This window comes from Capronia coronata (assembly GCF_000585585.1).
Source record: "Capronia coronata CBS 617.96 chromosome Unknown acBCG-supercont1.11, whole genome shotgun sequence".
NCBI classification, from domain to species: Eukaryota; Fungi; Ascomycota; class Eurotiomycetes; order Chaetothyriales; family Herpotrichiellaceae; genus Capronia; species Capronia coronata.
In genome coordinates this window covers 737,628-763,257 of record NW_006912903.1, presented here as the reverse complement: position 1 = coordinate 763,257, position 25,630 = coordinate 737,628, and the positions used below count along the sequence as shown (strand labels likewise).

At 52.1% G+C, this 25,630-nt stretch overlaps 10 protein-coding genes across 10 annotated transcripts; 5 read left to right on the top strand and 5 right to left on the bottom strand.

Moving 5' to 3' along the window:
* Positions 1-861: 861 nt before the first annotated feature.
* Positions 862-2,750, top strand: A1O1_09052 (uncharacterized protein; the record flags this gene model as incomplete). Its single annotated transcript, XM_007729909.1, has 5 exons — positions 862-1,284; positions 1,345-1,450; positions 1,519-1,584; positions 1,654-1,747; positions 1,859-2,750. The coding sequence occupies 5 exons, from the start codon at positions 862-864 to the stop codon at positions 2,748-2,750; spliced, it is 1,581 nt and encodes a 526-aa protein (XP_007728099.1).
* A 366-nt stretch (positions 2,751-3,116) lies between these two features.
* A1O1_09051 (uncharacterized protein) lies at positions 3,117-4,175 on the bottom strand (the record flags this gene model as incomplete). The annotated part of the gene is made up of 1 exon (XM_007729908.1): positions 3,117-4,175. One exon carries the CDS (start codon positions 4,173-4,175, stop codon positions 3,117-3,119), a length of 1,059 nt encoding a protein of 352 aa, XP_007728098.1.
* A 1,626-nt stretch (positions 4,176-5,801) lies between these two features.
* A1O1_09050 (uncharacterized protein) lies at positions 5,802-6,597 on the top strand (the record flags this gene model as incomplete). Its single annotated transcript, XM_007729907.1, has 2 exons — positions 5,802-6,156; positions 6,278-6,597. The coding sequence occupies 2 exons, from the start codon at positions 5,802-5,804 to the stop codon at positions 6,595-6,597; spliced, it is 675 nt and encodes a 224-aa protein (XP_007728097.1).
* A 21-nt stretch (positions 6,598-6,618) lies between these two features.
* A1O1_09049 (uncharacterized protein) lies at positions 6,619-8,769 on the bottom strand (the record flags this gene model as incomplete). Its single annotated transcript, XM_007729906.1, has 1 exon — positions 6,619-8,769. One exon carries the CDS (start codon positions 8,767-8,769, stop codon positions 6,619-6,621), a length of 2,151 nt encoding a protein of 716 aa, XP_007728096.1.
* A 2,491-nt stretch (positions 8,770-11,260) lies between these two features.
* A1O1_09048 (uncharacterized protein) lies at positions 11,261-11,652 on the top strand (the record flags this gene model as incomplete). Its single annotated transcript, XM_007729905.1, has 2 exons — positions 11,261-11,294; positions 11,396-11,652. The coding sequence occupies 2 exons, from the start codon at positions 11,261-11,263 to the stop codon at positions 11,650-11,652; spliced, it is 291 nt and encodes a 96-aa protein (XP_007728095.1).
* Positions 11,653-12,574: 922 nt separating this feature from the next.
* On the bottom strand, positions 12,575-14,054 carry A1O1_09047 (elongation factor Tu, mitochondrial; the record flags this gene model as incomplete). The annotated part of the gene is made up of 4 exons (XM_007729904.1): positions 12,575-13,442; positions 13,494-13,756; positions 13,806-13,834; positions 13,892-14,054. 4 exons carry the CDS (start codon positions 14,052-14,054, stop codon positions 12,575-12,577), a joined length of 1,323 nt encoding a protein of 440 aa, XP_007728094.1.
* A 1,499-nt stretch (positions 14,055-15,553) lies between these two features.
* On the top strand, positions 15,554-16,612 carry A1O1_09046 (uncharacterized protein; the record flags this gene model as incomplete). Its single annotated transcript, XM_007729903.1, has 1 exon — positions 15,554-16,612. One exon carries the CDS (start codon positions 15,554-15,556, stop codon positions 16,610-16,612), a length of 1,059 nt encoding a protein of 352 aa, XP_007728093.1.
* A 271-nt stretch (positions 16,613-16,883) lies between these two features.
* On the top strand, positions 16,884-18,587 carry A1O1_09045 (peptidyl-prolyl cis-trans isomerase-like 2; the record flags this gene model as incomplete). The annotated part of the gene is made up of 1 exon (XM_007729902.1): positions 16,884-18,587. One exon carries the CDS (start codon positions 16,884-16,886, stop codon positions 18,585-18,587), a length of 1,704 nt encoding a protein of 567 aa, XP_007728092.1.
* An 832-nt stretch (positions 18,588-19,419) lies between these two features.
* Positions 19,420-20,127, bottom strand: A1O1_09044 (uncharacterized protein; the record flags this gene model as incomplete). Its single annotated transcript, XM_007729901.1, has 1 exon — positions 19,420-20,127. One exon carries the CDS (start codon positions 20,125-20,127, stop codon positions 19,420-19,422), a length of 708 nt encoding a protein of 235 aa, XP_007728091.1.
* A 1,489-nt stretch (positions 20,128-21,616) lies between these two features.
* A1O1_09043 (uncharacterized protein) lies at positions 21,617-23,749 on the bottom strand (the record flags this gene model as incomplete). Its single annotated transcript, XM_007729900.1, has 2 exons — positions 21,617-23,574; positions 23,626-23,749. 2 exons carry the CDS (start codon positions 23,747-23,749, stop codon positions 21,617-21,619), a joined length of 2,082 nt encoding a protein of 693 aa, XP_007728090.1.
* Between the last annotated feature and the right edge of the window lie 1,881 nt (positions 23,750-25,630).

The following is a 25,630-nucleotide window of genomic DNA, read 5'->3' as shown; positions in this document are numbered from 1 at the left end:
CAGGTGTGACCTTTAGTGTCCATCAACTCGTCATCGTCAACTGGCATATACATGAATGTACCCGGCTTGACACCGCAACGGCTGTTCATTTCTTTGCTGCCGTTCCTCCAGCCAGCCAGCAACTCACCTGCCATCGACAGGCACGTTGCTTTTATCTGGACCAAGGACCGAGGCAGTTCAGGTCCAAAGAGAGCACCATTGGTCACTCCAGCCGGTGATTAGGCCAGATTTGGTTCGACCGGCCGATCTGAAGACATCATCATCCATCGACCCATGTACCTTGCAAACCTATCTTACGGTTCACCATGGCCTATCCGTCCGTTCGTCGTCCTGGTACGATGCATTATTACCTAGGTTACAACCGAACCGACAACGGAGCTTCGTACGCCGTCAAGCTCTCCGCTTTGCCCCAGATTCGAGTCTCTTCTCCGCCTTTGCAGGGGTTCTCTCCACGAATGGAATGTCTTCTCCACCCAGATCACCCTTACCACCCTTACCTCTACCGGCGGTAACCTAACATGGGTGTCATCGCGAGTTATCGAGAGCTACTCAACGACGCAGCGGGGCTGAAAGTACCTTGCAAGGATGTGTAACCCTGTACTACCTGATAGTCATCGTCACCATCATTGTCGTGGTTCTCCCATCGGATAGCTCTACTAATGGAGATACGGAATATACATCGGTCCCTAGAATTCGGCAACGACTGCGCGGGGGACTGGCTCCCCTGGTCATGCGAGGATCGTCGGCATCCCGCAGAGACCGACTGATGCTAAGCATAAAATCTATTGAAAGCCAGCAGACACCCCGCCATCGTGGACGGTTTTTCGATTTCTCGGACGGGCCAGCTGCAAAAAGGCCATCATGAACCCATTGCTGCAGCTTGTGCTTGCAGTTTTCTTTCTCATCAACGATGGACTCGCTGCTCCAGCCTCGGTACCCACCCCTACTGTCACCATCGACTCTGGTGTTGTGGTGGGAGTAGCAACATCACCAGCTGGAGCGACTGTCACGGTCAACAAGTACCTAGGGATTCCCTTCGCAGCCTCCCCCATCCGATTTGCACCGCCCACCCAGCCGACTCCCTGGACGAGCCCCTACAATGCGACCAAATATGGCCCGGCGTGTATTCAGCAGTTCAACTATCCCGAGGCGTCGCGGAATGCCACTATGGGCTGGTTCAACACTCCTCCGCCGCCAGCTGGGGAGAGCGAAGATTGTCTCAACCTGAATGTCTATGTCCGTGGGACGCCGGGCAAGAACAAGACGGTGATGGCATGGATCTATGTGAGTTACTTACGATTATCTTAGAAATTGGGACAGGAGATCTCTGATGCTTCTTCTCAGGGCGGAAATCTCAACTACGGCTCGAATTCTTTGGCTATCTACGACGGAACCTCGTTTGCGGTAAATCAAGATGTCATCATCGTCACGCTTAACTACCGCACAAATGGTGAGCATAAACAACCGTGGTCGACTGCCTTGCCTACTAGTAATCGGGCTAACTCCTCGTCCCTCCAGTCTTTGGATTTCCCAATTCTCCTGAGTTGCCATTCACAAAACGCAACCTTGGGTTGTTGGACCAACGTGAGTGCAGCAGACTTCTCCCACCCTGAGCAAATCAGACTCCAGAGTGCAATTGCTGATGCTACACAGGCCTTGCTCTGGACTGGATCCAAAGAAACATACAATCCTTCGGCGGTGATCCCAAGAAAGTGACCATCTTTGGAGAAAGTGCCGGGGCAGCAAGGTATAAACCACCACAAAGCACAAACCACACACCCTCCCACTCTATCCCAGCCATCTGTCATATCTCTGTTAGATCACCAAACCTAACTCTCTCTTCTCCTATTGTTTCTAGTGTCGACATGCTTGTCACCACTCATCCCATAAACCCCCCTTTCCGCGCCGCGATCATGGAATCCGGCCAAACATCATTCTACATCAACCCAACCAACGCGCCCACCTCATGGCTCGCCCTAGCCGCCGCGCTCAACTGCAGCGCCACACACCCTCAATCCAACCTAACATGTCTCCGCAACCAGACCGCCTCGACCATCAAATCGACCATCGAACACCTCGCCCTCCCCTTCCGGCCGGTCTCAGACAACGTCACGAATCTGCGCTACCCGGAAGCCGCCCGGCTCAACGGCAGCATCGCCCCCGTGCCCATTCTCACGGGCACCAACACCAACGAAGGTACCCTCTTCACCATCGGCGTCACCAACGCCACAGCCTACCTGGGCGGCACCCTCCCTGGGCAAACGGCACTAATCAACGCCATTTTGGCATCCTACCCGCTGCCGGAATCACAACAGGTCGCCGCGATCGCCACGGACTTTGCGTTCCAGTGTCCCGCGGCCATCGTGGCCAATGATTCGATTGCCGCTGGGTTTCCGGCGTGGCGGTATTTCTATAATGCCACGTTTCCCAATATCCAGTTGGCTGGGTTCCCCACGGCGGGCGTCTTTCATAGTTCCGAGATCCCGCTGGTCTGGGGCACGTATCCGCGCGTCAATGCCACCGAGGATGAAAGGGCGTTGAGTCAGTATTTGCAGACATCGTGGGCGACGTTCGCGAGGAATCCGAGCGGTGGGCCGGGCTGGGCGGGCGTGCCGATCGTCGCGGATCTGGGCACGGGAGGGGTTCTCAATACTTTGGTTTCTGCCGGGGATTTGGATCAGAGGTGTGCGCTGTATCGACTGGTTTTTGAGGCTACGGGGGTAGCTGCGCCGGGGGGTGGTGGTGTATGACGAGGAGGCAGATATGGTGGTAAATATGGTGGCTGATGAGAAATCTCAAGTCAAGTCCTAGAAACAGAACAAAACACGTTTGCCTGGAAGACATGTCACATGGTCACATTGGATGTGGTCGTATAACTGTAGATAGTGATGAAGGGCATGAAACAACAAAGCCCCCGCAGAAGTCAATGGGATCATGTGAACAGCGTCCAACGTTCTACACGGACTCTGCGCATCGGTTCAGCATAGGACACCTCGAGTCAAGACGCACTTACATCGTGAGAGTTGTCGGCGAAAATGATGTCATCTTGTCAAGTCGAGTAACAGAAGGGAGAAGGTAGAATGGAGAATGGAAAAAGTCACAAGTCTCATCAGGATTCATCCCAACTCCTCAACTTTCCTCTTCGTCCGACCGCCTTTATGCACCCTTTCCCCCATCAATCGAGCCAACACATCTTCAACCGGACCCTGACCCTGAACCTGACCCTGACCCGGACTTGATCCCCGTGTATCAGAGTCTTCCCCTGGCAGCGACAGTCTCGGACCACCAGACAGAAACTCGCCGTCATCATCCTCGTCATTGCCGCCATGTTCTTCCTCATCATCCGTACTCGACCAGTCCCGCTTCAGCCTGATTTCCACCCCGTCCTCTTCAACTCTTGTCGAGACCAAGGATGGCTTCTGTTCAGTCAACACCCCCAAACCCAGGTTCATTTCAATATATTGCTCGGCGTCGTCGGGGACGTAGTCGATCCTCCGCTCCATCAATACCGTCATGTCAGATGCGGATGAGGTCTCTAGGTCCTTGTTGGCTTTTTGTAGTTGCGGCAGGAAGTTCTGGAGTCGAGATTTGAGATCTGATGGTGGTCTTTCCCCTTCTTTTTCCTCATCCTCTTGTCCTTCCACTTCTCTTTCCCTGGAAGACGAGGAAGCAGAAGCAGAAGTAGAAGTATTGAGCGCTTGTCGTCGAGACGTGGTGGAGGAGGTCAACATGTCTAGTAGATGGTTGGCGGTGAGGGTAGCGTCGCTCCCTTCATCGAAGTCCGAGTCCGAGTCGGTGTCGGATTCGTCAGTCCCTGAAGATGACGTTGGTTCTTCTTCCTCTTCCTCTTCATTTTCATTTTCATTTTCATCAGCATCATGATCCGAGTCCAGATCCAGACCACTGCTCTCTGTTGCCGTGATCGTGGGAAGATCATGTAGTGACTGTGGTCGTTGAGGTGAGCGCCTCCCAGAAGGCGAAGACGAAGACGAGGACTTTGAAGACCACGACTGCCGTTCACATTTCCCTTTCCCTTTCCCTTTTCTGTGATGTCTGCTCGTCTCGTCTCTTGCACTCCCAAGTTTCAGGTCGTCATCGACTGTTTCAACCTGTCGACTTTGAGAATTAGAAACATGCCGCCGCTTCGCTGGTGGTTCTTCCGCATTGCTAGCCATGGTTTCCTGTTGATGATGCAGTGTTTTTGTTGAATACTTGTAATCATGCCTCGCCTATGTCTGTGTAATAAAGAGTGCTTATTATCCAGAACCGTGTCTGGCTGATACTAGCAATAAGAGGAATAGTGATTGGACGTTATTAATGGCATAAGCAACAGAATAGAAGTGGTCGATATCGATACTCGTTGTAGCAATACAGAGTAATGGTGAAGACCATCTCGAATATGAAGCAATATTTGGTAGTATGTGAGATTTGGGTTTCCGCTTACCTAATTAATGACTAATCGCTATCTTATCTCCCCCGGTCTTCCCCTACGGCCAGTTAGGTACTTTACAGTATGCAGCATTGGGGATGTTGTTACCCACAGATGTCGACTTCTTCTTCTTCTTCGGACAATCCTGCATCTTGTCGACCTTGCAGCCAGGTTCGGACCGGAACCGAGGGTATCGAACTGAGGGTATCGAACTGAGGGTATCGAACTGAGGGTATCGAACTGAGGGTATCGAACTGAGGGTATCGAACTGTGGTCGATCGAAACACGTCTTGTCCACAGGAAAGGAATTCTCTGTGTTGTTACTGCTACTTACTGCCCAGGTAGGTAGATATCTAAGATACTTCGCTAGCATAAATAGAGTCGAACAGCAGATAGTATTCAACCAAGAAATGAAGAAAGACCTTCAGCCACATCCAATCCTACCCCAGATGACCCCGAGTCCCATTGTAGAGAAATCCGTGACCTGTAGGGTTCTGGCCGTACCTGGTTTTCACGCTGAGGCTTCTATGTCCACATAAGCTTGATAGGTACTTACGTACTCGGGAAGAGACATGTTAATGTTAGACACTTAGACACGGATGAGACCGAAATGTTTCTGTTCCTATGCAACAGCAACCTTGAAAGACGCGAATGCGAGGGGAGGATAGGTCGATCATCAGTCAGTTACACAACCCCCCCAGTCCGTCATCAGATACAGAATTCCAGTGGGACGGGATTGGGTTCGGTTCGTGTTTCAAGTTGAAGTTTCACCAACCTAAGATATTGCGTCTCCACCCGGGCGCGTAGAACTGGCACGTCGAATGGAACGAAGTCGGTCGGGTTACTGGATACGGTATACATCACAACTCGCGTTTCACATTGTCGATGTTCGTCACGATGTTTTGGGCGGCTATTGGTATCGCTCGACCATTGGGATGCAATCAAGATTGAAGATGACGAATGCAAGACACACCCGCCACCAGTGATGGTAAATACGAGGCCATCTGACGACTGGACTGCATGAGACATGGCAATTCACGATTGCGAGGACGTGGAGAGAAGAGGCCGAGCTATTCCGAGCTGTCCAGCTCTTGTTTCTGTCCGTATATCTAAAAAGGAACACTTGGACAGATATCTGGGGGTTTTCATACGGAACGAGACTTGATCAAAGCGACACAACTGCACTGCGATTAAACCACTTTCTTCGAACGACACAGAAAGAAAAGAATTGTGCATTGCAATTGAAGTCTCCAATCCTGTCAGCATGTCCTCGGCGGAGAAGACATGTAGCACGGTTGTGCCATCTGAGCTGGCTTCTAGCGTAACAGTTGCCAGACCATCTATGCCTCGTCGGTCATCATCGCTTCACCGAATGGTCATCGCCAAACTGCGGCCTCTTCCCTTCCAGTACCGGTGGTCGGTGTGGCATTCCAAACCCGACGACACAGCCGAGTATTTGTTGCGAACGCTCGTCGAGAACGTCGCCGACATTGGAGCCTTCTACCGCATTTTCAACAACGTGCCCTGGACCGAGATCAGGCAGAAGGACAGCATCCATATCTTCCGCGCCGGCGTGAAACCGCTGTGGGAAGACGCCGAGAACCAATACGGTGGACGTTGGTTGATTCGCGTGCGTCCCGAGAATGGGAATGATCGAGCCATCAGAGTGTGGGAAGAGGTCTGCATTCTTTGCTGTGGTGGAGAATTGCAAGCCGCCATCGCCCAAGGTGATTATGATCTTCTGCAACCCCTACCCTTCTACTCATATTGTTTTGTTGCGCTGTGATCACCTCCCCTGTTGTTCAGTTCACGACTGATGTGATGATATTGATTTGTGTGATTTGCCAGAGCACGATCATATCCTGGGGATGTCTTTCTCGCCCAGATTGTACTTCACCCATATTTCCATCTGGACGAAACAAGGCGACAACCTGCGCAGTGTTTTGTTGTTGGAGCGTGCAATCGTCCAAGGCCTGTCTCCTGATCTTAGACCCCGATCGAACGCCGAGTTCAATTTCCGCAAACACTCGGATAAGACCATCTCAAACTCTCGTTTGCAAAGTCACAATCAGCAGAACCATCTGCCAATGCTGTTGCCGTTGCCACCGCCGCCTTTGCCGAGTATCATGGCTCGACCAGCGCCCATGCGAGCGTTTACAGCCACTTGAGCCCTGAGGTGTTGAGTTGATTTATCGTCCGGGCACATAACGGTCGATCGGAACAGGATCTCGGTCTCGACGCACATCACTCCGATCTCTGTCCCGGCGACTGTCCCTTCGGTCGTCCCGTCGGTCATCTCGCCTATCATCACGACGGTCGTCCTTTCTCTCATCCCTTCGCTCTTCACGACGTCGAGGGCTGCGATCTCTCCTGTCTCGATCTCTGTCGCGGTCCCGACTTCGGTCTCGGTCTCGGTCTCGATCTCGATCTCGGCTTCGATTTCTGTCGCGATCCCTGTCCCGTTCTCGGCTACGGTCTCGGCCTCGTACTCTGCTTCGATCTCTCTCACGGTCGCGACTCCGACTCCGATCACGACCACGGTCCCGATCCCGATCCCGCTCTCGATATCGCTCACGTTCACGGTCACGGTCACGGTCACGGTCTCTGTCACGGTCTTTGTCTCGATCACGGTCCCGATCTGGCTCACGATCTTTTCGGTCATAGTCGCGATCACGTTCTCGGTCTCGGTCTCGGTCTCGCTCCCGATCTGGTTCCCGCTCACGATCGGTACCTCGGTCAGGGTGATGACTGTCATATTTTCTCCTCGGTTCATCCTTCTCCAAATCCCTGGCTCGGCGTCGATCTCGGGCGCGGTCACGCTCCTCATCTGTACGATGGAAACCGCCACCCGGAACATAACGGTCGATATTGGGCGGCGAAGCTGATCGAGGCCTTCTGTCTCGAGCTGCAGCCGCAGCCGCAGCCGCTGCTGCTGCTGTGACCTTCTCGGGAACTGGTGATGCCGAGTCCTTCTGGCTCCGCGCTTCGCCTTCTTCCCGGTCCTTACTCGGGGATCGAGGGCGCGGAGTGGCCACCTTTTCTTTCTTCGGTTCCTTTTCCTTCTCCTTCTCCCGCTCCTTTTCGTGCACAGATTCTCTCCGATGGCGAGACCTGCTTCGGCGGTCATGACTGGGTCTGTAGCTCTCTCGAGATCTGTCCCGCCTGCCAGAGTAACGGTCTGAGCCAGCAAATCTTCGAGAGCTATCATGTACTTTTGATCTTTCAAAATCATACTCCGGCCTGTGCTTGGACTTTTCGGCCAACTGTTTGCTTTCGTTCAGAAGTAGTTCCAGGGCTGTGGCTTCCAGATCCTTTTCGTCAGTCGGTAGATCTTTAAAGGAAATAGACTCTGCCCGAGACTGTTTTCGATCTGTGCTTCTCTTGCGTTCACGCTCACGCTCACGCTCTCGGCCGCGGTCGTCATCGCGGTTTCTTCCTCTGTCACGGTCACGGTCACGCTCTCGTTCTCGTTCTCGTTCCCTCTCGCGCTCTCGTTCACGCTCCCGATCACGTTCACGGTCGCGGTCTCTTTCCTTATCCCGTTCCTTTTCGTAACGAGCTTCTCTTTCTCGCCGTTCTTCCTCACGTTTTCGATGCCTTTCGTCTCGCGCCTTAATTCGCTCAGCTTCACGTTTTTCCTCCTCCTCTCGTCGCTTAGCTCGGGCTGCTTTTCGTTCCTCCTCCTCAGCCTCACGCTTCTTGCGCTCTTCCTCCTCACGCTTGGCCTCTTCCTTCTTGCGTTTCCTCTCCTCTTCCTGTTTGATCTTTGCTTTTAGTTCGGCGGTCTCGCGAAGCAATTGCTCCATTCGACTCCTATTTCGCTCCCTTTCGGCGGCTCGATTTTCAGTCTCTGCTCGGTATTGATCATCCGTCTTGCTACCACGTTGTTCCTCTTCCGCTGCAACCTCAGCGCCTACATCTTCGCGGCGAATGTCTCGTACTGAATCAAGCATGGGAGCCGAGTGCTTTGCAAGCTCGGTGTCGATCCTGGACTCCACATCTTTGTAGATATCGCTTCGGTCAACTGCACCCTGAATCAATGTCGCTGCTTTACCCCGCTCTCGACTCAGCAGGTTCGGATCTTTCTCGATCTCGGCCACTGCAATGGCTTGGATCTGAGCGGTGAGAGCGGCCTTGGCGTCTGGGGAGTTCAACGAGGCCCAAACTTGTTTCCGGAGGTAGTCATAGCCGCCTTGCTTCTTGAATTTGAGAAGAAGGGCATCGATCGTTGTCCGCTGTTCTTTGACAAGTGGGAGGTCAGAAATCTTGAAACGCGGCCGCAGGGAGAATGGAACTGAGGGATCGGCCGCTGGTGAGTCGGTCATGACAGAATCAGCCATGGCTGCCAGAGACCATGGATGATTAGACTGTAAAGTCCTAGTCCTTTCTGCGCGAAAATCGCAGCAAGAGGACACAAGGACACACTGGTGGTTAATAAAGTGAAACTGGTTGAATTGAGTTGTACTTCAGACGCGGCCTGCTAGTTGGTCGCGTTGCCGCTGTCAAGGCCAAAAAGAAACCTGGAGCCGATAATTCAGTCACGTGTCAGCAATTTCTTGGCATTGGGGGACTTCTTACAGCCTTCAGCCTTCAGCCTTCATCATTCACCCGTCCAACCTACATGTACTTACTGCAGACATCTCTGCTATACTGATACTACGAAACTCTACATCAGAATGTTCTACATTGATGGCACTGCCAAGTACCTATGCCACAAAGGTGATATCCGCAGATGTGGACTCAAACGCCCACGTCCGGCTGGAAGTGCCTTGAAAGTCTACGTGCTACGCGCATCAATCGTGCTATAACGAGTCACACAGATGGCGAAGTCAACGGCGTGGATAGAAAGACAACGCTATATTGCAATGAAAGGCGTATCAGCTGTTCTCGGCACGCTAGTTTGGGACAATATACAGCCGTTTCACTAGGACATACGTCTGGTAGATACCTAAGCTTGGGCTTGATGCCACACCCTCGCAGTCACAATCCTGGGAGTTCTTCCCGGTTGCTGGCACCTTAAGGTACCAATATATCGCTATTCACCTCTTCCCAGAAGTCTGCTGGATTCCACAGATGACCTCTTACTTCCACAAGCGTTTGCTGCTTTCCGAGATGTTACCACAGAGACCGAGACCCCCGGGGTAACTCGACCCTGTTTGTGAATACATGAACCAAGTTCAACGTCTGGAACTTAATTCTGTTCTGCCTTTCGCACTTCGTACGCGTGTTGACCTGCCCAGCTCGACAGACTGACGCTTCCACAATCCCTTGAGCCTGGCACACTCGGCACTGTTCCTTGGTGACCCAGCCCTGATCAACGGCGTAGAGAGGCAATGCATCCGGTGAGCGGACCTCATGCTATTGGATTCAACAGTCAAGCAGGGTCAGTTCAAGCCAGGTCAGGTCTGCTTTGGCAGGCATGTAGATCCTCTGCCATCTACATCTTCCAGAACGACAATGCCTGATCGAAGCAAGCCCATTTTGCTCAACTATCCCGTCACCACGGCTTGCCTCTGCCACAGAGAGGCTCTCCCGACTGGTGAACTGAATTGTGTATGGCTGCAGTGAACCGACGTCCCCTTCTCTCACAGTCTAGCAGCTCATACATTGGACGGCAGGTCAACAGGAAATGCTTGCCCCTGATGCCGGTCTATGCCGTCTCTTATAGTCCCGAGCATCGTTGTAACCTAAAAGTGTTTTGGGTACTGACCATGATACCGGCACGGATGGACCAGAACCTGTCCACCTCGAGGTATATACAAGTCATACCATTTAATCTCCACCTACGCAGGCTAAAACATAGATACTAAGATAGAAAAGAACCAGAAAAGAACCAAACCATAACCGTCATAAGTCATAAGTGTTGAAGCAATCCTGTATGGTCCAGGCACTCAGGGGTAAGCGATTCAGCCTCCCCATAGAACACGACCATGCCGCGCACGCATGTATTTCTCATAGTCCATTATCCTCAGTCATACTTCACACGCACCTCACCTTCAACAGTCACATGACAGCGAGGTCACGAGTCCAGTTCTCTCAAATAAATGAAGTTCATATATTCCACTCCCGCAAATTTACCTCGCATTTAACCTAAGTAGCATACAGAGCACACGACCCGCTGGTATACCCGGGGTAGTGGGATTCCTCCTCGAAAAAGATTAGGTCTTCAATGCACTTAGGGTCGGTCGGTGGGGCCTTCCGATCGAGGATAGAGGAAATCTCCTTGATCAACAACCGGGAAGGTATGAGGAGACTCCTCCCGTTCGCTCGCCGACTTTTTGTTACCTGGAATGAGAGGATTTGGATATTTTTCTGGTGGTGAGTATATTTGTGGGCGCTAGAGTAGAGGGCGCCGGAGCAGCATCGTATATCATTCAATGTTGTTGAACACAACAAGTGCAAGGTAAGGGAGGAAGGGAGGGCGTGTGGTTTACAACGCGAGGCTGAAGTGAATCACCACTCACAGCCTTGTCATTATACGGCAGATCACGCACCCAATCATACATTCTTGGCATTATTGTACACTGCACTGCGTTGGTTCCATTGGGAATCATTCGCCTGTGAGAGGCCGGCCCGCCGCAAGCTTGCTTGCTTCGTACCTAAAGCAGCCAAACGTTCCAACTTAACTCTCCAAATCGTCAATCCCTATCCTATCTCCTACAACCACCAACCTCTCCAAGCTCCCCCCGACGCCATTACAACCACGACCACTCCCACTCGAGATCTCTTTCCCCCCCCTTCGTCTCCTACCAGAACCGGTCGACTAAGTCGCGAATTGTCCACGAACCTCTCCGCCGCGCCGAGCGCGCCTACACCTACACTTTTTCCAAGATGGTTCACAAGATCCTTTTCTGGGCCGGTTTCGGTAGGTACATCCTTCCACGAGAAAGAACAATTGAACATTCCTGGCCAAACAACTGGTACCAGGGCTGACACAAGTGACTCCAATTCTTACTTCTCGCGCAGGCATCGCTACTAGATTCGTCCAACTCGGCATTGAAATGAGACCGTTCTTCCAGCGCGGCGCGTTATGGGTGTATCCTCTGTTCATGGGAATTGGCGGGTCGTTCGGATACTGGATGCAGGGCGTGGAGGAGCGACAGATCAAGATGCTCCAGCAGCGGAAAGAACTTTTGATTGAGAAGCGGAGACGGCGGGCGGAGCGGGAAGCTGCAACGGGCGGCGAGGCTGAGACTGTGGGCGTGCTGGCTTCGACAAGTTAAACTGCGACAACTCAATGAGACATACAATCAAGCAGATTCCAGAGCTGTCCTCGTCCTCGATCACATATTCTTCTGTTGTCAAGTTTTGGGATGGGTTGAAATGGGGGATGGAGAACAGAAAACAATGAACAAGAGCTGTCGGGATCAGTGGCAGGACCATAAGGGGCTCGTAGGGAGCGATGTCCGTGAACTATTGCATTCAGACAAACCACTGGTGCTGCTACTGCTGCGGGTACTGGTACTACTATCTGTACAAAGACAACGACTGTACGAGAATGCATATACCGCATTCATTTCGCAAAATCCATGGAACCGCAAGACACTGTTGCCAGCTGCCCGGAAAGCAAACAGGATGTGAGATACAATACCCTCTAGGGGCCTCCGTTGCTGGGCCTGGTCCATTCCCTGGATCTTTGCACTTTGATATCTCGTCTCTCAGCTTTCATACCGTCTGCTGTGATTCCTTTCCACCATTCTGAATTGAAACGGAACGATATCTGTCATAGACCCTTGCTATCTCTTTGTTCAAGCCCCCTTTTTGTTCAGGCCGGCTCCTCTCGGTATCGTTGTTATCTGCCACGCCTTTGGCAATATGCTTGATGTCTGTTGTCTCTTGACGCAACTTTGTCTCGAGGACATGTGAGTCGCAGAATTATAGTCTATTTCAATTTCCATTTGTACACACTTTTGGTATTGGGAAGTAGAGAGGTATATGCGAGATTCTGCGCCAGCTCATTCACAAACACCCCCGAAATTGTTCCCATAACCAGCATTGACGTCCCTCTACAATTCAACTTTCGAGACAGATGTACAAGTGACCAAAAGCAATGGCTTAACATACATTGTGATACAAGGTCTTCGGTGGTCGGGATCAGCGTAGAAGACAGACTTTTATCCGTTCCAACGATCAACGTTCCCACGCTTATTTCAAGATTCTCGTAATCAGGCCGGTGGCGACGGTCCTTCCACCTTCTCGGAGGTTGAATCGTTCACCCGGTTCCATGCAGATGGGGTGGTTTGTCTTGATAACCATCTCGACGTTGTCACCCGGCATGACCACCTTGCTGGTGTCTTCGGTGCCTTCGGGCCATGCCAGGTCCGCCGCCTCATCCGCCGTGCGGATGAAGATCTGTGGTCGGTAGGCCTGGGTGAAACCGGACTTGCGTCCACCTTCTTCTTCGGTCAAGACGTACATGGAAACCAGCGCTTCTTGGTGTGCCTTGGCCGCGCCCGGAACTGCGATAACCATTCCACGTTTGACATCCTCTCGCTTGACACCACGGAGGAGAAGGCCTGAGTTGTCGCCGGCTCTGGACTCATCGCAGGACTTCTTGAAGGTTTCGATGTCGGTGACCTTGGTCTTGATCGGGGCGCTGCCGCCACCGACGATCTCCACTTCCGAATCCTTCTTCAGAACACCACGCAAGACACGTCCCGAGGCGACGGTTCCTCGGCCGGAGATGGAGAAGACTTCTTCGACAGACATCATGAAAGGCTTGTCGGTTTCGCGGACCGGAGTTGGGATCCAGGTGTCGATGGCCTCCAACAGAGCATCAATCTTCTCGACACCGATTTCCGGTCTGGTTCCCTCAAGAGCGCAAAGAGCAGAGCCGAAGATGATCGGGGTTTCCTCTCCTTCAAATCCGTAGGTCGACAGCAGTTCACGCATTTCCATCTCGACCAGTTCCAACATTTCCGGGTCTTCGACGGTGTCGACCTTGTTGACGAAGACGACAATCTTTTGCACACCGACTTGACGAGCCAGGAGCAGATGCTCACGAGTTTGAGGCCTGTTGACCATTAGTCCACGCTCGTGCTTTGACCAGGAAAGAAAATGTTACATTTGTCCATCACCAGCAGCAACCACCATGACGGCACCGTCCATCAAAGCAGCACCAGTGATCATGTTCTTGATATAATCGGCGTGACCGGGGCAGTCGACGTGGGCATAATGGCGGGCTTCCGTCTGGTATTCGATGTGTGCGGTTGCGATGGTAATACCTCTCTTTCGCTCTTCGGGGGCTTTATCAATGGCTCCATATTCCAAGAAGGTGGCAAAGCCTTTCTCGGCTTGTCTCTTCGTGATGGCTGCCGTAAGCGTAGTCTAGATGGGTGAGCGTGGGACGTAGGATCTCGACGGGAAAAGATATTACCTTGCCGTGATCGACGTGGCCAATAGTACCTGTGAAGAGAAAGTTAGACCAACACCACCGGAAAGATGGGTGGAACAAATACATACCGACATTCACATGGGGTTTGGTTCGTTCAAAGACTGCCGCATACGTTCGGGCTCCGAATCTGTCGTGACCAAAGACTCTGTTGACTGGGTTAACACCTCTCACAGGCGTCGCAATGTGCCGCGAAGTGCGCAGGAGAGATGTGAGGGAGCGAGAGAAAGCCATGGTGACGCCGTAAGAAGACAATAGGTGAAGAAGGGGAATAGAATTAAAAGGAACTGAACCCCGGATGCGGCGACAAACAGGAACAGCAGCGTCGACGGGGATGAACTTGATGCTTCAACGACCAGAAAATAAAAAGATACGAACAAAACGACGGAGCGCAGGAAGACGGAAGATCTAGAGCTCCAATTGCCCGATTGGGTCTAGCGTTGGTCAGTTTGGATATGGCTGTCTTTTGACTGGAAGCCACCATCTTTTCCATCTTTTACTCTTTCATATAAAGCCTGCAATGGTATTAACCAACTAACTGCATAGCTAGATCAAATACCTTGAAGCTATAGCATTGGCAGAGATGAGTTGACATCTCAAATGGCACTACAACCGCTACCAGGAAACTCGTGGCGAAGGATGTCATGGCAGAGATCCTAGGTACGAGATGCTTTATACAGAGAGGTAATGTGAGTACTGCAATACCCCGCCTGGTTGGACCGTCGTCCTCTGTACCTTAGAGGAAGGCTATTGTCGTGAATAGCTCGACCGGCGCTTGCGGACAACTCTATATACGACAGAAGACCGCTTACCGCGCACCAGCGTGTGCTGTGGGACGAAAAGAGGACGAGGCATGGCTGCCGATCCAGAACAAACATGATTCTTGTTTTGATAGAATGCATACTCTTGATATTCACATCGAGAAGGTCAAGTGACTGGGGACAAGCTGAAGAGTTGTCCCTAACCACTCGCAAGGACGAATGTCGCCTGTGGAAGTCTTCCTCTCTGAGAGCAGGACCCTTACTCAATATCCATCTGGTAATACAATTGATGTGGTTTCGACATACTCGACGCGTGGAAGATATACTTGAGAAGATGTCTCTGCAGTCAAGAAGAGAAATCAATCCAAGATGGATGATTTTTGTGACTGCCGGCAGGATTATGGCCTCCTGATTGTACTCGAAGAAGGCTCCCCGAGGCTGGACATGTCGTGATGCTTTCCGCTCCGGGTATGTTGCTCATAGCTATGGTATATGCAATTGCTAGTTAGATGGCGTGCATTTGTTTCTCTCAATCAAACCATCATTAGAACGGTTCCTGAAGTATTATGTACATAATTCGTCTCAACGTCGCAAGGCTGTGTCCAGAAATTGGGGAACTGTCAAGTTTCAGTCATCAGTCATGACTCGGACTTTCCATCTGACACTTGGCCTTATCTTTGGATACAAGTAGCATAAGAAAACTAGGAGAGAACTCACTTGTAGTTTCTCAGTTTTGCCATATAGTGCGTCGTGGTCATATCATCAAGGTGGGCTGAAAGTTGGGACAAGATAGGGGCTACTTCAACCTCACATACATCGACGTTGGCTCAAGAGATCGACAATCTACACACCTCGCCCCTGCCTACAGTCAGAAGCAATCGGAATCCCAACTTTGCCTATAAAGTCCGGTTCCATCATTCTGTGTTGCCAGACTTTGACTTCATCCACCGAGCCTGCCAGTCTATTATCAACATGGGAGACAGTCATTCTGAAAGCGTCTCTAACGGGCAGCCTGTTGAAGCCACCAGTACCCCAAATTCGATAACAACAACAACATCAGCACTACCTTCCGATCTCGAGGCCTTGATATTATCTAGGTTCGATGACCTCGTAGCTAAGGGCGAGTTGATCTGGGAACCATCAACAGCGGAGATTGTTGAAGACCAGGGATTCAAGGTACACCAAACACGTTCACTTCCTTCCCAGACACTCTCATCAAAATATGACATTACTAAGACTAACACGAGCCGTACAACTCTACAGGTTGAAATCCGTTATGTACCACATCTACGCCGCAAACCAATCATCCCATCCGATGCGCCGGAGCGCAAGACAGGAAAAGGGCGCAATCCATTCGTCAACCCAGACCCGGCATTCGTGCTTTGCCCAGTCGGGCCAAACCACCTGCTCCTGTTGAACAAGTATTGCGTCTACCGGCCCAGTTTACTGCTAGTGACGAAGCAGTTCGTCCCGCAATCAGACGGACTGGATGGTAACGACTTGGCCACGGCATGGGCGCTCCTTCACCACGCCAGCCTGTCCCGGCCGTACATGATGATCTACAACTGCGGCTACGAGGCCGGTTCCAGCCAGGGCCACAAGCACATGCAGCTCTGGGAATACCCGGGCAAGGCGGAGCTCGGGTTCGAATTGTTCCCCAACCAGGCGGAGTCGGAGGTCACTATTGCCAGCGACATCGCTAATGTCCCCCATAAGCATTTCGTGCTGCGCTTGCCCGAGGATGCGGATGAGGCATATCTCGTCCAAGCTTACGACAAACTCCTCGCGGAAGTGCGCAAGGCTCATGAAGACGCGGCCGCCGACGAAGGTTCTGATTCGGCGTATAACGTCGTCATGGTTAAGGAGTGGATTTGTCTGGTCCCCAGACGGCATTGTGGCTTGCAGAGAGGTGCAGGTGCCAATGCGGCGGCCATTGTTGGTATGGTGTGGATATCTGCTCTGGACGAGCGGGAGACCTGGACGTCTCCAGGAGTAAGAGAGTACTTTAAGTACCTGGGTATACCTAGATAGAGACTTGGAGGAGGGATTGATTGCATAGATTTCATGCTTTTAGAGTTAGAGGAGGAAGACAAGGCTGAGATATAAGATAGCCTTCCCCTCCGTAAATAGAAGGTATGCCGACTTGACCTCCGCATCACTTTCACTGGCACCGAGTATTTCTCTTTGGAAACATCAACACTCGCGCAGACCACTGGAGGCATAAGATGGGCAAAGGTCAGCATGGCCCCCCTTCCGCTCGTTTAAGCCTGCTGACAGGCTTCAATAGGGACCGATAAGCTCTATGTACGGCCACATCCTTCCATTACTCCGCACCCACGGCATACTGATACTGACTTCACAGATCACACACTCCGAATGGGCCTCGTCCGACGCATACTCGGCGTCAGCAGGCGCAGGTGTCCGCGCCGACACCAGCGGCCATGCCGCATTCAAGAGATTGCCATTTAACTTCTGCGCGTTGAGTCTACAACCGTTCAACACTCCCGTGTGCACTTCCGAGGGGATCATTTTCGACCACGAGAACATCCTCAGGTGGCTGCTCAAACACGACACCAACCCGACCAACGGCAAGCCTCTGAAACAGCAGGACCTTATAAAACTGAACTTTGCGAGGAATGACGGCGGAGAATATGTCGATCCGGTTACATTCAAGGTGTTCACAAATAACACACACATTGTGGCAATCAGACATGGCGACTCGGCCAACGTGTTTGCCTACGATACCATTGAGCGGTTGAACATCAAACCCAAGACGTGGCGGGATTTGATGTCCGACGAGGAGTTCTCCAGGAAGGACATGATCACCCTCCAGGACCCGCAGAACATTGAATCGCGTAATCTCAGCTCGTTCAAATACCTCCGAGAAGGCGAGGATTCGGGCATTCCCAAGGAAGAAGCGTCGATCAATTCGGCCTCGTTGGGAAGTGCTGCGGAACTCAAGATCATCAAGGCCAAAGAAGCAGTTGCAAAGGCGAGGGCTGAACGCGCGAACGCTCAGTTGGCCCAGGCAAAAGAGAAGTCACAGTCCGGCAACCATGTCAAGAAGTCGTCAACGGCCACAACCTCGAAACCTATTCCATACAACGCCACACAACATACCACAGGACTTGCCGCCGCGTCGTTCACCTCGACGGGGATGACGCCGCACACGTCGGGCGCTCTGGCACTGATGTCGGACGAAGAATACCTGCTCAAGCGTGGCCGCGTCAAGGAGAAGGGCTATGTACGACTCTCGACATCGGTGGGCGACATCCACATCGAACTATACCCCGAGTACGCACCCAAAGCCGTGTGGAACTTTGTCCGGCTCGTGCAGAAGGGCTACTACAACGGGATCATTTTCCACCGGAACATCCGCAACTTTATGGTTCAGACCGGCGATCCGACCGGCACCGGCCGTGGCGGAACAAGCATTTGGGGCAAGACTTTTGAAGACGAGATCGAGGGACCTCTGAAGCACGATGCGCGCGGCGTCGTCTCGATGGCGAATAAAGGCAAGAACACGAACAGCAGTCAGTTCTTCATCACATATCGACCTGCGACACATCTGAACCTCAAACACACGATTTTCGGCAGAGTCGTTGACGACGGCAGTTCGATGGCCGTGCTGAAGAAACTGGAGGACACCCCGGTCGACTCGACTGACCGGCCGACGACGGAAATCAAGATCATCGAAGCGGTGGTTCTTATTGACCCGTTCGAGGAGTTCTGGAAGAGAAAGAATGAGACGGAGAAGACGGAAAAACAAAAGGAACAACGACAGGATCAAGACCGCACGACCTGGACGGGCAAGAGAATCCGTGACGACGGGACCGTCGACAGCGGTGATTCTACTGGAGGAGTAGGCAAGTATCTGAAGGCGGCGCTAGCCAACAACCATCCGCCGGAAGAGGAAGACGAAATCGTCGAGTTCATCGATGAGCCTGAGGAGCCGGTGAGGAAGAAAACGAAGAGTGGAGGATTCGGCAATTTCGACAGTTGGTGACGGACGGCCTCCTCGATGCGGTGAGACGTTCCAACTGTTTCGTTGTTGCCGCCCTGATGGATTCAGCCTTGCAGATACATGTATGATACCCCACGTGAATAACGATCTTTTCCATCTCGAGTTCAAAGTGATACGAGTAAGTCAAACGTCATGTTCTGTAGTCAAAATCACAATCACATTCCATCGGCGACACCAGTTTTCGGCCTGGTCGAATGAGGGTTCCATGTTTTCCCGTTCCATCCTCTCCATGTCGACTCCAGTCCAATTCCTCAAGTCCATCCATAGATGCTCTAGGAGACGTTTATATCCCATGTCCCATACCTCATATTCAACAATCATGATATCGTCAAGCGGAGGGTCTGTCCTCTGACCTCCATGGTCCAAATCAACCCGCGCGCGCGGCATTGCATTAGCGAATCCCAAGTCAAGTTCCAACACTCATTGAAAACTCAGAGTAAACACAATCATTCCCACGTGCGTCGTTCGCGATCTCGAAAGAGACACCAGAACAGGATCCGAGTTGACGTAGCAGTACAAGATCCTTCTTCTTGACCCTTGAGTTGTTGGGATTTGCAAAGAATGAACAGCTTCGCTTCGCTTCAATCCTGGTCCCCATTTGCACAAGCAATATTCAGACAAACTCAATCCCGATCCTGCGTCTCGCTTGCAACGCAAAGAAGAGAAGAGAAGAGACTCTCCATAGTCCGTTGGATCGATCAACGTTTCTTTGTGGAACAACAAGAACACATTAATATCATTGGTGTTGTTGTCATCATCATCATCATCATCATCATCAAGTAGATGGAGGATATATACCCCATCGTCATAATCATCATGCAGGAGGATATCCCAATTCATTCATCCTCTGCGTCCACAACTCCTTGAACCGTTGATGTGCTGTGCGATGACTCTTATCCATACTTGCCCTGATATACCACGCCACCAAAACACTGCAGGAGATGGTGTTCGTTTCGAGGAGAGTAAGTACTCCGGCACTCGCACTGGCGTCCCCAGTCCCATCATCCCTATTAGTCCTCTCCTTATTCGCGTCCCCATCCAGCGCAACACCTTTAACCATCCACCTCCCATGAAGCAACACACCACTTCCAGGATCTGTCAACGCCTCGATCCCCTCCTTCGTCCGCCGGATCGCACTATGATACGTCAAGTCGGCCGAATATCCCAACGCGACGGGCAACTTGTCTTTGATCTCGTAATGGACGAACTGGGACTCGGAATCGGACTCGGTGTCGGCTGTCGCAGAAGACGGGGTGTTGTCGAGCTTGTCATTGTCGACGTTAACATCGAACCGTGCAGCGATCGCCCTGGCATCAACGGCATGCGGGTCCGCAGCGGACATGGTCTGTACGCTGTAGACGAAGGGGTTGAGTCTGCTCATGGTTTCGGGCGATCGAGCCATGCTGAGGGCCAGGGCGTGGCCGGCCAGGAAGACGTCGGATGATGTTTTGCCTGTGGGGACGGGCGGGAGGATGAGGTCGGTGATGTAGCCTGTTTTGAAGGTTGTTTGGAGGAATGACATTGTTGTGGTTGATTCGAAAGCTTAGTCTGTGTTTTGTGTTTGCTGGGTTGAGGAATGGAGGTGGTGAGTGAGTGAGTGTATGGTTTGGTCGTGGTAATAGTAGTAGTAGAGGTAGTGGTAGAGGTAGTGGTAGAGGTAGTGGTAGAGGTAGAGGTAGAGATTGTATTCCCTCTCCTTCGAGATGACGGGACACTATGTGTCTTTGTCTTCTCCCGATCCCGGGTGTTTAGTTCGTATAGTTCAATCTCAACGAGATACCGACTCTCCTCCGTTGTATGGGTCTTTTTCCAAAGCCTGCCTGGGCCAGAACGAGTGCCAGTATCAGTATCAATCAGTCTCAATATCTTTCTGCCCTGTATGACATGTTTTCGTGGTTGACAAATGACTAGAATGACCCTCCCACACAACGCGACTTCTGAATCGATTTGACTTGATTCGATTCGAAACCGGCCTCAGGTTCAGCTTCGACTTCAGCTTCAGATTCAACAGAGAGAGATCCGATCCCGGCTGAACGGCTATCAACAAGCCACCATTGGTCAGCAAGAATGAAAAGGGAAAGAGAAAGGGAAAGGGAAGAGGAATCGAGGGATGGATTATATTATATTGTGAACGACCAACGACCATGTTGACCTACCTGACCTTTGACCTCAGGGACCTTAGGGACCGGGTATATTCTGTGTTCCATCAGCACTTAATTACCCGTTTCGCAACAAATATAAGCGACATCGCCCATCTGTGATCCCGCCCCCTGTTCTTAACCGTCAGCCAGTCGGCCGCTCACAGAAGTCCTAGTAGCGGGAACTATTCCTCTGTTATGTACTGGCACCCAAGACAAGCTTCGCTGCTTATTTCTTGAATCAGCGCCCTGGGCCTCACGCTTAGAGGTAGATAGATGGTAGCAAGATAGATGCCCTGCTGAAAGGGGGCCGGGGGTCAAGAGAAACATCGCTCCAAGTCTCAAGCATTCCTACTATTATGGTTGAGAGAACAGACAGAAGACAAGATAGAAGACCGGATAAACAACAACGTTGATGCCTTGAGAGTATTCGTGTTTTCCTTCTTTACACAAACGATCAATCCATTGATTGATCACTTGATTGATAGATAGATAAATAACACATATCTTTCGCTGCCCACCTGCCGTGACGCTGTATCTCGAGACTGTGGTGGGACTTGGACCATTGTCTCTTGCGGATCCGTATCTCTAGAAGACGAAAAGAAGGAAGAATAATACAAACGGCGAAGAAGAAAGAAACCAGTACCCTGTGCCCATCCCCCCTACCTCCCACCCTCTGTCATCGCTTGAACGCAGCACGAAACGATCAAAAACAGCATGCAAGCAATAGACCTGGCCTGACCACGATCGCCTTTTCCGCCATGAAGAATCCCTTTTTGACGAAATCCCACTGCCCCTGGGATCCATTCTCCCATTTTCCGGAATGCAATGCAATGCAACGCCATTCGAATCCCCCCTCCCCCATATTCAGCCTTACGACCCGAGAACAAACTTGACGGAAACGACCCATTCACTCCCAAAGTCCATGCCGTGGTGCCGTCGAGATCCATGTTTCTGCCACGCAGCTGCCGAAATGCCAATGTCCGCCACCCAGACTTGCCAGGCCGGCTCGAATCCCTCCATGGCCATGGCGTGGAGTAACCCGGTCTTGGGCGCGCCCAGGCTGAGAACGTGTTTGCTGGCCATGACCAGCGCCTGACCGTCCACCTCGGTCGACAAGCCCGAAGTGGCCGAGAGGCCCGTGGGCACGTCGACGGAGAGGACGCTGGACGTTCGATTCGCCCATCGGATCATCTCCAGCACCGTCGCCTGGTCGTCCGTCCGCAGTTCCTCAAAGGTGACGTGGACCCCCAGCAAGGCATCGACCACCACGTCGGGACCCGGGGCGCCGCCAGATGCCTTGGCTTGATACTCGTCCCATCGATCGACGTAGCCTTGGCCCTTTTGGTAGATGCCCAGCTGCTTCCGCATGACCTCGAGTAGGAGATCTTCCCGCTCGCCGCCGAGAACGACGACCGTCACCCTCAATCGACGGTTGCGCAGATGCCGTGCGGCCGCGATGGCTCTGGCACCCGATTTGTGATTGCCCACCAAGATGACCACGTTTTTGGCATGGGGATGAACCTTGAGCACGGCGACGGCAATGCTGCGCCCGGCATTCTCCGAAAGCATGTCTTCCGTCAACCCCAGCTCCGACGTGCACAACTGTTCAATCTCCAACATCTGCAGCGGCGAGAGACAATAGCATGGTTTGTTGTTGGCCAGTTTGAACGAAGCCCGAATACCGGAGATGGAGCCGTTGAGAGGTGATGCCGTCTGGATTCGACCCATGGGTCGCGGTGATCCGTTCTGCTCAAGGTGTCCGGGAATGACGCTTCCTTTCCTGGACTGCAGGGGCCGCAGGGAACCAGCTCGTTTGGATCCTTTCCCACTGCTGTACTGGTCCTCAGGGATCTCATCTTCCGTCTCGCCGGCCTCGCTCTTCCACCGGTCCTTGTCCTTGGCAACGGGCGTGTCAAGGACGTTCTCGGTGAAATGAAGGTTTCGCCCCCCGTTCGTGCCGGGACGTGCTTTACGATTGAAACTCACCAATCGATCAGCTTCTGCTGTGGTGTCTGCTTGCCGGATATCATCAAACACCCGTCGCTTGTCGAACTTGGACAAGTTCGATTCGAAGTCGAAATCGCCCAGGTCTTGGATGTCCGTAGCATCTTCAGTAGCCCACCCATTGACGTCCTCGATGGTTTTACGACCGCGCTGGCCATTCTTCTTCTTGTTCGGTCTGGGAACCTCTTCGATCAAGGGGGTTTGCCGCCATCCCTTGCCCTTTCCGGCCTTCTTTTGGTTCTTCAATGGGCCATTGTTCACATCTTTCATGTCAATGATACCTGGTCCAGTTTGGGATGGCGTGTCTCGAGTCTTCGGTTCATTGGCCGGGTTGACTGCTGTTCTCACTCCGGCCACGCTCTTTCCAAGACGCAATGCATCGAAAGGCTCGGTCAGCGTTGCGCTCGCGGACGGGTTTCTCTTTTCCGCCTTGCTAGGCACGGCAGTGACAATGCTAGAAACCGAGCTACTTTCTATGGTGCCATCCCTGGGCACTTGTGTCGAAGGACTGCTAATGACGCCGTCGGCTATCATAATCGGAGAAACGGTTTGTGGCGGGTTGACCATAGAAGGTACTGCACCTGCTTGGGCGGCTGGTGGTTGTGTGTAACTGACAATGGCGGGATCAAGGAATGCAGATTCATTTTGCCGCGTTTGAGAGACACTCGGGATCGGCTGATGCTCAAGTTGGCCCGTCACAGCTCGTGTAGGTAATTCCTTCTCTTTGGCCTGCGCTGGTTGAGTTGGTGCGACTTCTAGGTCGGCGATCGAAGAGGACTCGAGCGTATAGGTAGCCAGCCGCTGATTATTCCATAGCAGTAAAACTAGCACACAGTTAATACCAATCTGTCAATGTGAAACTCGAGCAGACAGACCATCGGTTAGAAATAGCTTCTGGTTCGCGACGTTTGCTACGACACCGCGCACCTGGGTGTTCGGCCACCACGGCGGACTCTTCAGCGTGACAAGAATGGTGTAGCCGATGAATTCGGACGCCATGGTGGAGGGTAGAATGTGAACTCTATAGCGACATACTGCTGAAAAAGGAGAAGGGGAGTCAAGACTGTGAATAGAGAACAACGTTGAGAGAGAATTGGGCTTGGTTCGAGTTGTCTATAAGGGTTCAACTCTCCTACAGATAGAAAATCCAAAAGTTGAGATTCTTCAGTTTCCCCTTTCGTCACTTCTCGCTTTCTCGCTTTCTCGCTTTCTCGCTTTCTCTCACGACCAACCAATAAGCGGCAGTACAAAGCAGTACAAAGCACTGGCAGCGCATTAACCCTTCATTCTGTCAGCCTGTCTCTGATTGCACGGCCACTACTTACTACATAGGCAGTATCTGACTATTCATGCCACTGGACAGTTTATTGCAGCCGCTACACAATGTTCAAAGAACAATGACCAGATCATGATCTCTCCAGCAGCTGGCAGCCCTCGGAGCGGTCATCCTTCTAAGCCACCGCTATGCCGTACTGCCACTTCCTCGGGTCAGCTGTGACTCTGCTTCGAGCATCTCTTCCAGCGAAAAGTCATCATCCAGGAAGTCATCGTCCGCCGAAGCCAATCCGTTGGTGGTTTCCTTCTTGGTGGCCATATAGCTCTGACCCTTTGCAATACCTTTCACTATCGTGGTCGTGGTCGTGGTCGCGGTTGTGGTGGCGTGGTTCGTCTCCAAACTCTCGTGCCCCGACAGCTTGGAATAGAACTGTAGGACCTTCGCATGCACCATGACTTTCCGCTCGTCAAACCTGAGAACCTGTAAACCCTCTTTACTTCTGGCTCGACTGAGCGCCACGTAGGCTTGTCCTTTCTCAAACACCTTTCGAAGATCTACCTTGACTCGATTCAAAGTCTGACCTTGAGCTTTGTGTATAGACAAGGCCCAAGCCAGAATCAGAGGCACCTGGACCCGTTTGGCAAGGATCTCCCCTTGTTGAGATTCCGTCTTCCATTCGTCGGGTGAGCAGAGCATGCTTCGAGATGTACCATCCGGGAGGTTGAATCGTACCATGGGCCACAGTCGGGTAGACCCGACGCCCGTCCCAGCATTTTTCATCCGAGCAGCTTGAACTTTCTCACGCGCAGCCACTTTTTCATCTGCAGCCGCTCCATTGTCCGGCTCGTGCGCCAGTAGGAATGCGGGCTCATCGTCTTTGTAGGCGAAGAAAGTGCCCTCGTCCATGAAAGACTGAACAATTCCAAGTGATCCATTGACCAGTTGGGCGTCAATGTTTTTGATCAACATGACTTGTGCGCCTTTCTTCAACTCCAACACCTCTGGTGCAATGAAATTGGCGAGGAGTGCCTTCCGTACGTTCGGGTCTTGAACGCCCGAGTCGACGGCGTTATAAGTCATGACCTGGCCCGACAACTTGCGCATTCGATTCTGATTGGCGAATTCTACTTCTTCTCGACGTGGATATCTGGGAATTGTTAGCAGACGACAATGGCAAGGACAAGGCAGACTCACAACTCTGTCGCCTCAAGTTCGTCTTGAAATTTGAGAGGCCGGGAAAGAGACTTGAACTCCCGCACCGTAGCGGCACTCATCTTGCCCAGGCGCATTTCATTGAGCATGCTTGCAAAGACCTCGTCCTTCTGCCGAAAGACATGCGTCAATAGGATCGTGTGTCCAATACAAGTGTTCCAGGTCGTCGCCTCAAAGACGAACCTCGCGGTGGAATTCTTCTCAGGCACCGGCGGAAGTTGGAAGAAATCTCCCGTAACCACCAACTGAATGCCCCCAAATGGCCGACCATTATTCCGAATAGTACGCGCGACTTGTTCAAGTTTGTCAAACAGTTGGCCGTCCACCATGGAAATTTCATCGATGATAAGGACCTTGGTGCGTAGCCACTTTTGCCTCGACTTCTGGTTCCG